Source organism: Lissotriton vulgaris, chromosome 3_1 (assembly GCF_964263255.1).
Source record: "Lissotriton vulgaris chromosome 3_1, aLisVul1.2, whole genome shotgun sequence".
Classification (NCBI taxonomy): domain Eukaryota; kingdom Metazoa; phylum Chordata; class Amphibia; order Caudata; family Salamandridae; genus Lissotriton; species Lissotriton vulgaris.
In genome coordinates, this window is record NC_141689.1 from 316583664 (window position 1) to 316595944 (window position 12281).

The window sequence follows — 12281 nt, forward strand, 5'->3', positions numbered from 1 at the left end:
GTTTACCCGAGTCCTATTGCATTGTCAACAAAAATGCGGGCACCAAAGAAGGCAGGAACGGGAGTGTTATGTTATGTTATGTTATATGGGTATTTATTACGCGCACAACTACTCTTTAGTATCCTGGCGCGGAGCATAACCACAAAGAAGTCGAGAGAAAAACAGCATTTTTTGTAAGCTTGATTTAAGAGGTGAGTTTTAACCTCTTGGCTGCTAAGGCATTATTTGAATTTGACTTTACTTTCCATTGAAATCAATGGAAAGTCCATGACGAGTTACCCTTGTCATTAGCAGCCAAGAGGTTAAGGAGCTGGGGGGGTTCGGTGGCCAGAGAAGTCCCAGACTGTGGAAGGGAACAGGGGGAGGCAGGGGAACAAAAGAGTTGCTGAAGTAAAGGGGCTGATAGCCATGGAAGGATAAACATGATGTCATGGCAGTAAGGAGGCGGGACTAATATGTCGGCAACCAATCAGAATGCAGCATTTCAGATTTGAGCCAATCAAAAGCATGAGCAGACAGTGGGCGGAGCTTCCCCCACAATACTGTATACAGCATCTCTCGACGAGTCAGCGCATGCGCTGCCTAGCCGAGACCTAAAAAGTGCAAAACATAGTGCAACCCTAAACCTAAAAAGGTTGATTGTTCCTCCTTACATTTACGACTGCTTTGTGAATCCTTGCCTATGTTGTAATTTCAACATGGTAGAGGGTGACTTAAAACTGTATTACTTGCTATAAGTAAATTAAAAATTGACCTTACATTAGTTATTATTTTGATTACATAGGTATTACCATAACATTCCTAAGTCGCTGCAAATTCATTTTAAAACAATTGTGTTTAGATTTTCTATATCAGCAATTTAAATAAAATATTTATTTACAAATGTGAAAAGTAATTTAATGCTAATGTAATCAATGTAATATTTTCTTCACCACAGTGAATTCCAATAGACTAGACAACATCTGTTCCCCTGCCATTTATCCATCAAGGTAGGCTATCTGAAGGTTACACAACAACTCCTTGAGCATTTATCTACAGACAAAATCTAGACAAATAAATGTGATGCCTGCATATCTAGTCCCACAGAAATGATGGCCAGTTTCAGGAAAGAAATCTCACTGTCGGCTTGTGTACATCTCTGAAAAAAAGGGAATTTTGAAGAGAATTGGGGTTGGTTCTGCTCGCTCAAGCGGAGCTCTCCGTACAGATTCACAGTAAGATCCAGACTCATTGACACTGTGACTCGTTTTCGCGCTGTAAGTAAAGAACGAGTGTAGTGACATTCCACCTCCTCCTTGCTCCCTTAGATCTGACAACAGAGAATTATCAATACCGGTGAGGATTTTCCCGCCCGAGCAGAACTTTCCACAAGTAAGCTTTTTTCCTTCCACCCAGGCGCTCCTTTTCCAGTGCACTACCGAGCGAGCAGAACCAACCCCAATTCTCTTCAAAATTCCCTTTTTTTCAGAGATGTACACAAGCCAACAGTGAGATTTCTTTCCTGAAACCGGCACACTAGCCGAAGGGTTGAGAACACTGAAGGTAATCTTCGATTCATGCACTCCGTTCTAGGTGAGCAAAACCAACTCCGATGTAGTACTAATTTAAACCTCGCTCTGTTGCAGTCCAAACCCCTTGGCATAGACGATCCTTCATTCAAATAGGAGCAACTTTGGGCAAAACAATATAAGATATGCCGCACTCAGATGCGCTCTTTTTATTTAGCATAATTGGCTAGAGGACCCCGTTTGCTAAACAAAATCCCCCTTTTTCTTTTCACAAACAGTTCCCATGGACTAGAATCACACCGCCCTGATGAGAATCCTGCAAATAATGTAACGGGATTTGAAACGCGTCGGCACTTTTTTCTGACATTAAGGGTCAACGTTACTGATGCAAAAATGGGCAACTTTCCTGAACAATAACGATTGAATCTGCTTCAGGAGTTGGGAGTTGATTTTTGGAAAAAAAACTTGTTCTCTCTCTCTCCCCACGATTTTGATCTTTTTTATTGTGAAATGTTGATTTTGTTCACTATGTTCATGACTTATTTGTCCATGTCACGATCATGCACTAATGACTAAAAGTTTCTTTTTACACGTTCATTTTGGATTTTTTTGCACTGTATATATGCACAAATTGTTTTTTGAACTGTATATGGCCAGATATGAAGTTGATGGCGATCTTATGTCTGTTAATGTAGAATGAAGACAATTTTTTGTAAACTGAGTAACGATTCAAAGACATAAATCATTGTCAGGGTAAACTAATAAAGTGTTGTTTATCCTTAACTAATCAGTGTTTAACTCAAAATTTGGAGGCATAGGCAAAAATTCCTTTTTTCACAGTATTGTGGCCCTGCCTACACTCTCTCCCATTGGGCCCAGCCACCCTTGTTTGGTTACTATCTACCAGCAGCATAGACTTTTTTTGTGATGTTTGCTTGTAGCATATAAGATACTCCTTCTATATCTCAAGCGCATCTCTGTGTACCCTTTTTTTAATATTGACTGAATTTACCTTTTTCTAAAGAAAATAATAATCTTTTGGAATCAACAACCTGGTCATTTGTATTTTTTCAATTTATTGTGTTAGTGTGGTAACACCATTAATTTGTATTATAACTCATTTCCAGCCACTAACTAAAGATAGTGTGGGTACCCCATTCATCCGGAGTCCCTTCCTTTGCTGAAACTGATCATTTTAAATAAAATATTATGATACTGGCGGTCGGAGGGTAAACCCGCGGGGGAATTCTACTCCGGTTCCGACAGGCTCACGGTTGCAGTCGGAAATGTCATCCTCAAAAAGCAGCAAAAGCCAGTCTCCCCTCCGCCGTCAGGATTAACATTTCGCTTTCTGACTCCCCTTTCATGGCTGGCATGCCATGAAAGGGCAGGTGGAAAGTGACGTAGGGGGCCCTTGGCAGAGCCCCCTTCCCACCTGGCCCTCTGCTATGGGACCTGGGGGGCACCAGTGGTGCCTCCCTAAACGTCTCTGCATTATGTGGCAGGCATTGCAAGGTGCCTGGCACAAGGTGCATGGATATTTGAAAACATCTATTTTTCTATTGCAGCTTGTGCTGCTGCCCTTTTCTCGCCACTGCACATGCTGCAATGAAAGAAATAGATGTTTCCGACCGCATATAGGGTGGTTGCATCCTAATGCTGGGGGCGGAACCACCGACTAATAGTCGAGCGATTCCATCTTGCTACGGTGTCGGCCATCATAATCTTGAGTGTCTCATTGATAAACAATCAATTATAGTTTGACAGACCATGGTGTGATTGCATAAAATACATTTATTATTTCATTTCAAGAGATTAGGGGAACGTGTAGACTCTGTGGCTTCATTCCATAAGCCAAGAGCCCATCTTGAAAATGCCCTCTTGAATCTCAGGTTTGCCAACTGCCTAAATGGGGCACCATTATAGGTATCAGAACAATCTTTCTTTAATAAGCTACCATTAGTGGAGTTCATGTGTAGCCTTCATACAAAAGCTTGCACAGCAGTAATCCATTAGCTGCAAGTTGGGCTTGGTAAATGTGGTTGACTATGTGGTTCTCCTCCCTTATTCATTTAAACTTCTATAATAAATGTGTTACTCCAAGTGGAGAGTCTTTCAAAACCTTTTAACTGGGCCCAAGGCTTCTTTTTTGAAAGCCTGACTTACATTTTTTTCTAATGTTGTCTAGCAATGGTTTCACGTCACAATACTGATCAAAAAAGTATTGTGGCACAAAATATTGTTTTAAGAACACCACAAATTCTAATATTGACTTTTTTACACCTTTTGGGAATAACAAAATTATTGAATACAAAAATATTGTCATCTAATACACTGGAACACCAGTAATATATCAAACAAACATATAGAATCTCAAAATATTGAGGAGACATTAAAACTAATATAAAACATAACAACATTAATAAGAATTGACTACTATAATATTCATGAGAATATTATAGAAGTTGTTATTTTGGTTATTGGCATGTTTATTGTTTTATATTTGTAAGTGATATTTATAATAATATCAAACAACAACACAAAAAATGCACAACCACTAAATAAAAAGTATATATTCAAACAATATATAAGAAACAAACCAACAAATATAAGTACCAATTTAATTAGCATCTTCCATATAAGGTAATCTCTAAAAAACTATAATAACTAACTGAAACTTTAACCAATGAAGTTTAAAACAAATAGGAAAACAAAATTAATTTAAAAAGTCTATAATACAGAAAACACCAAATACACAAACTGATGCACAGTTAACCCTTAGAAAAGCAGACTCAAGTGAAAGTGCTAACGCACCATAGAACTTCACTATAAACAAGTGAAGGAACTGACTCCAGAAATAAAATAAACATATTAGATTGAAAGTATCTCAAAGGCTTAAAAAGGTTCAAAACCAATTGCAGAACTTTGAAAACAGATGTGAACTACTACAGGATCACCCCGGAAAACAAGAATAAAGAAGGCAAGTATTCAATTCAAAAGGTCCTACATTTCTAACTCTAAACCTTCCGACTCTAAGGCTATAAACACTTTTAATTAAATCAAATACATTTATTGTTCTCAAATTGATTCACGGTTTTCAAAATGTCTAATATAACTTCTGCAAGAAATTGGAGTATTAATTGAGGGGTTGCCAGCCTACCTAAAATATTAATCACAAATCTTGTCAGGGTGAACTACTAAAGTCACTAATTATAGCTGTGCTTAAGCCCCTGGTCAAGGTTTTTCCAGAGAAAAGTGGTTGTTAGTGAGTCAGCAGCAAGAGCAGGCTGCAAGCTGGATCCAAAGCAGGACTCAACGACTGTTGCTAAAGAGCAGGGTCCAAGTACGATCGTTGACGAAGGCAGGAAAGGACTGAGTGGGCAAAATACAAAGTCTGTGCCGGGACAGGCCTCAAGATCGATGGGTTGCTCTTTGGCATTGGTAGTGATTAAACCTTCTACGTTCTGACTTTTCTGGAAGTCAGATCTCCTTCAGCTGGGCAAATCAGCAAGTTAAATCCAACTGGCGATTTGATGTTGATGGCTCTGACTCTTTGGAGGAAAAGTTGGCAAAAAGTTTGTAAGTCTCAGCTTTTGCAGTGCTCGGCAGGAGGAGTACACTCTAACACTAGCCAAGGGTTCAGGTCATGAGGGGGACCACTTGGGGGTTAGGACACTTACCAGCAGAGGCCAGCAGTACGGTCCTCAGCAGGTCCAGTTGGGATTGATCAGCTAGGCAATTGCCGGGATAGAGACCACTGGAAGCTTGCTATGTCCATATAGCTCAAAAAGAAGGTGAGTCAAATGACCCTTTGTGTCACTTATGGTGTCTTGGGTTCAAAGCAAGCAGGTCCAGTCTTCCTTCTGGTTCTTCAGAAAGCTGGGCAGTCATTCATCTGACCCGCGCAGGTCCAGGAGTATTCTGAGGAGTGGTCTGTGGGGGCCACTTTTATGCAGAGTGCCACCCTGACGGTGGAGGGTAAGCTTTTGTCCACCCTCTAAACCAGCTCTGGTCAGGTCCTCTACCCCCACTGGGTTTGATGCTTGTCTGCCTAGCAGGGCAAAGGACAGGCAGGCCCAGGTGTGAGCTGAATCTGCTAGCGACAGGGTAGGCTTCCTTTGTAGTCAGGAAGGGCTGAGTGCAGCCCCAAGCCTGTCCGTTGAATCTCATTAAGAAGTTGGCTACAGCCCTGAGCCAGCCTGTCAGGAGAGGAACACCTTTTCTCACAGCCAAATCTCTTTGTCAACTGTTTGGGAGAACTTGGTTTCCGACTTTAACCGAAACCGATGATAGATGTGGGACTGTAGTACATTTCTCCCTATCTTATTGCCAGGAGTGACTGTTTCCTTTTTCTTGTGCCAGTACCTGTGTGGTTGTGACTGTGGTTTATAGTGACTCAGTCCATAATTATAAAGTTAGAACTAGGATGTAACAGCTACTAGCCGGGGCATATAACCTTTGTATTTATGCCCTTCTCTTCCTTCTTACACCTTAGAGCGGGGCCTCATATTCCCGAGCGGTTGCCGGGTGAGGTGAGGTCATCTCCCACGCAAAGCGCGGTGAGTATTCACAGTTAGGCTATTTCTTCTGTGAAAGAGTGAGTATACTCAAGAACAAGCTAAGTGCAAAAATACTTATGCTATTGTGTTGTCTGTACAGTCTCTTGTGAATATATGGATATTTATGTGAATATGTGCCTGTTTTTGTGCTTCTTTCAACAGGATTAAGACACAATTTACATCTTCCTTGTGAACATTGGGGCTCCAAGTTCCTGGTAGATATAAGTATTCCTATATAATTTAAAACAATTTTGTTATCATTCTTCACACTCACGTTTTCTAAGTTGCAGTAGCTTAATATCTAGGTCCTGAAGAAAGCCGGATAGACTTCCAATTTGGCTGAAACATATTGACCGTCCTGCACAGCGCCATAGTGTAGCTATACATTTAGGCTACCCGGCGTGGTTTTAACCTTGACACTTAGACAATTCCCATTAAACATATTTTTTGTCTGAGTCGTTAATTTTAAGTTCTCCTTCACCACAGCACTGCACTACACACCCCCAGCACTACCCTCTGAGTAACATTCTGGCTAGAGTTCCACTCCACATCCATATCCGCACCATCATTTGATGGTTTGGGCGGTTGGTTGGATGGATTAACAAACATCTCATTTGATGAGACTCCGCCAGAAGGGTGGTCTGATGGGAATATCTCAGCCAGTTGTAACTCTTTCACAGTTTGCATGAGTCCTGTTTTCTAAGTTACTAGTACAACAACACATAGAGGACTGTTCACTTCTATAGTTTTGTATAATGTCTATGATATAGGGAAATGAAATGACAGGTCGTTAAATATATTCCCTTGACCCCCTCAAAATTCTTTTTTATTAGAACCAGCTTTGCCCCAATGAAAAATGATTGAGGAGAGTTTTCACTGCCAGGACATTTAACACTATATATATACATGTACTACTTTTTAAATACCATGCAACCTGGCCTCTGAGCAGTTAGGGTCTATCTTAGGGAGACTTAAAGGCCTTAAAAAGTATGGTGTAGGCATGGAAAACGTTTTGTTTTGACAGGTGAAAATGCAATGGTGATTTAAAACTGCACAGTCTGCCAGGGCAATAAGTGCTGCAGCCCACTTGCAAAAAGTACAGTTGATGGACAGAATGCAGAACAATGTCATAGATTTACCCCACTACAGAGATCTGGGCCTAAATCCATTGTTTTGTTGCTCACCATGCCATTCCAGTTGGGACCCAGCAATATGCAAATCAGTCTTGACCCTGCGCCCAATGGGAAGAGTCCAGCCCGAACTGCCAGGTCAGGTACTCGCTGAACTCGGAACAAGCATACTAGGGCCGGTTTCAGGCTCTCAGCCCTCATCAGCCAGGATAGCTTGACTCCAGAGAGCACGGGACCCACGTCTGGGTATACCCGTCCCACTCGGGTGACAAATGCAAAAAGAAAAATTGACGGACAGAATGCAGAACAATGTCGTACAATAACCCCAGTATATAGATCTGGGCCTAAATCCATCATGTTTTTGTTCACCATGCCATGCCATTCCAGTTACAGCATTTCATTTACAGGCACTCTGGACATGTAGTGCCATATACCAGTGACTTTAACATTAAATGTGTCAAATAGGTTTATGCCAAATTTATCATGATTAAAAGGGAGGCACATGGACTTTACCACTGGTTAGCAGGAGTAGAGTCGTACGTCCAACAAAAACGTGTTCAGTAAAATAAATCAAAAGATCTGGGGGATGACATGTAAAAGATGATCCTTCACAACAGCTACTTACATGGTTTTATAGAAGGAGAACCCCCGAATACCTTGTATAGGTTATAGGTAAACTGACGAAAGCACTACCAATTAACAAACCAATAAAAAATATAATAAATGTTATTCAAATGGCTATTATGGTCGTCCACCTACCATGATTGGGACTGTTAAAAATGTGAAAGAACACAATCATTCACCTAATATAGACAAAAGAAAAAATTCATAATATAGTTCTAGCCTTGAAGAAGAAAGCACTACCTCATCAGCACCAATGGGAAAAATTCTAAGAAACTGGGAGCACTTATCCTAAAAGGCACTTTACAGTAAATAAAGTAGTACCTTAAATTTCTCTAAACCCCTCAAATTAAGGGCCCGAATACAATGTAAGATGGATTGGAGTCGGTCCGACATTGTTTGGGGACTAGAACCGAACTGTTGTTGGTTCCAGCTAGGCAAGTAGGATGCAACCGAACACTGTTTGGTTGCAATCCTATTCTTTACAATGGGAGCATCTGTTCTGAATGGAATGCGTGCTCTCATTGTAAAGCAGAGGTGCAGGTCATCCCTGCACCCCATGTCAGGTACCTCAAAGTGCTTGTGACCGGGTGCAGGGATCAACAGGGGGCACCATAGGTGCCCACTAGGCCTCCATTCAGACGACTTTCACCCATGGGGGCCCTGCTGGGAGCCCCCAAAGTCAGATTCCCACAGCCTTTCTGCGTCGGAAAGGCCGGCCCAGAAAGGCTGTGGGAACCTTCCATCGTAATCCCTTGGCTGCAAAAAGCCGCCCGTGGGATTGCTGGAGGATTTCCGAATGGCATCCGGTTTGGATATCCAGTTCAGATTCCTTTCCCACCGACCCCATAAAATGGGTGGTCAAAAAGGAATCCAAACAGGACATTCTGATGCAGTCGGAACAGCTCCGACCAACGGAGCCCTCTCCGACCACATTGAAATCGGCCCCTTAGTGGTAAGTATTCTATGACTCCCTTTGTTGCTTCCACATTTACTACTTAAACATAGACCAATATATAGATTGATCTCCTCACAGAAAAGATAGGAGAGGCGGAAGTGGAGCTATCCAGCCATAGGTCTGTGAATTGCATTTAATATTATGTGAAACCAATGGAGGCGGGCAATAATACTAACACAGAGGGAAACATATAAATAAATACAATTAAATAACATTTTAAATTAAACTTTAAATGAATTTTAATATGAATTTTAATATCATCATTAACTATCTTTAAAAATGGAAAAATGACTTTTTAGGATACATAATTACATAATAATAAAATATATTGTAATAATGTTTTTGAAAAAAATTACAAATAAAATAATACCCTCATTGATGAATTTGACACTTGTAACATCAATGAAGGGGTCGGAAAGGGAAAATGTACATTCAATTTACTTTTTAAAAAAAACAATTAAAATTAGAGTAATAGTGTGTTTTGGTGCAGGTTTTGCATCCCTTGCTTCTGTGGTAGTCATAGGTGAATATAACGTAGGAAAATTAGTTGTAACATTTTTTATCAAAAAGTACAAAGTCTTTATTTATTTTTTATTTAAAATAGTTTGTTTTCTTAAAGTTCTCTCTTACTTCAAATATGGAGACCACTCCTCCTGGGGGAGTTTAAGATTTCAACCAATAGGCGTAACCTTGCTAATGGTAAATTTCCTTTTGTCAAGTCAGTTGTAGGCATCTCCACACACTTACTTTAGGGGTAGAGACTTGTATGTCTTCACCTTGAAATAGATAATTCAATCCATGAGGAAATGTACATCAAGGTGTAGATCAATATGCGAGGACATCTACAAATGCAAACTTGCCTTTTTTATAGATATATAAATGTATGTGATGTGTAATTTATGTACTACTTAATTAAAAAATATAATTACCTTATGTTGGATTGTGTAAACATGTTTGAATTTTGTACGACTGTGTGACCAATTTAAACAATTTGGTGAGTTTAAAATATGCTTCAGTATTAATGTATATACTAGTTACACATCAACAATTAGATAGCTATATGTTTCCATTGTTTATTTATAGGTAACCCTTTATTTCAGTATAATTTATTAATTTATTAAATATTTTAATCGATAATTATTTAAAAAATGCTGAAATCATTAATTTTAATGTCAATGTATTTTCAACTATAATCTGATAAACTAATATTTAAATTCCCTTTTAAAATTACAGAAAAATAATGTTTATTTTTAATTTTATAATTGTTTATTGAAATCTTCACACATTAAATCTCCAAAAACCCAAGAACCCTTTTTGAAAGGATTCACTTAATTCAGTGATAAATATAACAATTACAAAATTAAATAATGATCTTAAGGGAACTGTATGTTTGTATGGTTTTTTTTAAATAGCCCATTCCTTATTAAATTTATTAAATAGAAAAAATGTCAGTATAAATTACCCTTTGTTAAAAAGTAATCTATTTAAACATATTGAGTTTTTTGTATAAAAAACGTCACGCTTCCTGTCAAGCCAAACCATTACATTTTATTGTAGATTAACACATATTACCTAATTATTCTAATTATTTTACTGATTAATAAATTAATGCATTTTTTATTACATATGCATTTTAAATGCCTTTTATAAAAACAATTTCAACCCCTTTCCCCTTCAAACCCAATAACCAGTAAAAACACTAACATAGCAACAAAAATACTTCAGAAATATTTACATTAAATGCATCTCCACTTAAACAAAACTTTGAAAACATGAATAATTAAGGTATATATCTAATACATTACGATATTATTTAAAATCTTAAAAATAATTATTTTTGTATTATTAACAAAATAATTTGTAAAACATCAACATTAAATTAGTACTTTGCAAAATACAATCGAAAACATAATTCTATACAACAAATGTAAGCAAACAGTATTTTAAATAGTATTCTTACCTGGAGCTCAGTTGGAATGCCGGGGTGGCCTTTATCTCCTTTGTGTCCGGGGTTTCCTCGCTCACCCCTCGGCCCCAATTCTCCCTTGTCTCCTTTATCCCCTTTTGCACCTTCTTGACCCGTGGCTCCATTGTTTCCATTGTTTCCATGGTTCCCTGGAAGATATTAAACATGTAGATTATGTGGGTACCATACGGAAACTTTGTGTCATCTTCTGTGTACATGCAAGTCAACAAAAGACGAGAGAAGAACTTTATTGAAACCAGTCCTAAATATGTTTCAGATCCGCACTTGCAGGCAGGCTGTTATCAGCTGGATGGGAGCTGGTTCGAACATTTTAATATGTTGCGGGGTAAAATTCATGAAAATAGTAGAGACTCTGTTTTTAAAAACAGAAACAATCTAAAAATGGGGTCTGGAAAATAATGTTTTACTTTAAGGAAATAGAAAATATATTTTAAGAAAATGAATTTTATCTTTTTGCTATTTAATTGAAATTTGTATATGTATACTTTATGGTTGTGATAAACCAAATAAAGTACATTTTTGACTGACAAATATTAAACATGCCAAAATGACCAATTATCGAAGCATAATCTAAGCAAGGCACAGTGTCGTAACAATAGCCCCAGGGGGCCCCATCAGGTACAGTCCAGGGGGCCCCCATGAAGTTTGTTATGCCACTGGCAAGGCACTTGTGTATCCCAAGGTCAGCCCAGCCCACCACACACAGGGGGAATTGTGTCACCTGGAAGGGGTCAACCCACCTTCAAACAAAATTATTTGGAAATAAACTGTGAAAAGGCTGACTGTATAAACTAAATCACACTGCACAAGCTCATGGTGATGCAAGATGTATTTATTTGTGTCACACTCTGCGCTAAGTCCCTCAATATTTAACCTGTATGTTCAACCTCTTGCAGCAGTCGCCAGGCAGTGGGACCTGACCATGGTCTCCTTTGCGGATGATACGCAGCTGGTGATGGTCCTGACTGAAGGTTCCACACTGAATGTCTCCTGGTTCAGAGACGGACTGGCTGCCGTTGCGGAATGGATGACTACTAACTGCCTGCAGTTGAATGCCAGCAAAACAAAGGTTCTGTTAGTAGGGAAGAACTCGAGTGCCTGGACTGAGCAATGGTGGCCAAGTGTCCTGGGCACTGCCCCTAAACCTAAGGCAGTGGTTAACAACCTCGGGGTATGGATGGATTCCTCCCTCAGCTTCCAAGACCACACAAAAAAAGTTGCTGGCACTTGCTTTGGCCTCTTGCGTGATCTTAAGCCCCTTCTGAAGTTTTTTGACCCTCCAACATGCCAGCTGATTATCCAGTCAGCTGTTCTATCCCGATTGGACTACGCCAGCTCTATCCTATTAGGGGCCAATCAGGTTGAAATAACTCAGATGCAACGTGTTCAAAACGCTGCAGCCAGAGCCTTGCTTGGGCTACCGTGGACCTTCCCCTCAGCTGGTGCCATCTGGAAACTTCATTGGCTTCCTATGTCTGAACGCATTAAATTTAGGACGCTGTGTCTTTCTTTTAAGAT

At 39.4% G+C, this 12281-nt stretch overlaps 1 protein-coding gene across 2 annotated transcripts in view; it reads right to left on the minus strand.

Annotated features, from left to right (window-relative positions):
- Positions 1–12281, minus strand: part of C1QTNF3 (C1q and TNF related 3) — a 514740-nt gene that overhangs the window by 368421 nt on the left and 134038 nt on the right. For both annotated transcript variants that reach the window (XM_086962927.1, XM_086962929.1), the window contains exon 3: positions 10737–10891. In XM_086962927.1, coding sequence (XP_086819053.1) covers positions 10737–10891 — 155 coding nt within the window. The remainder of the gene's footprint in view (positions 1–10736; positions 10892–12281) is intronic.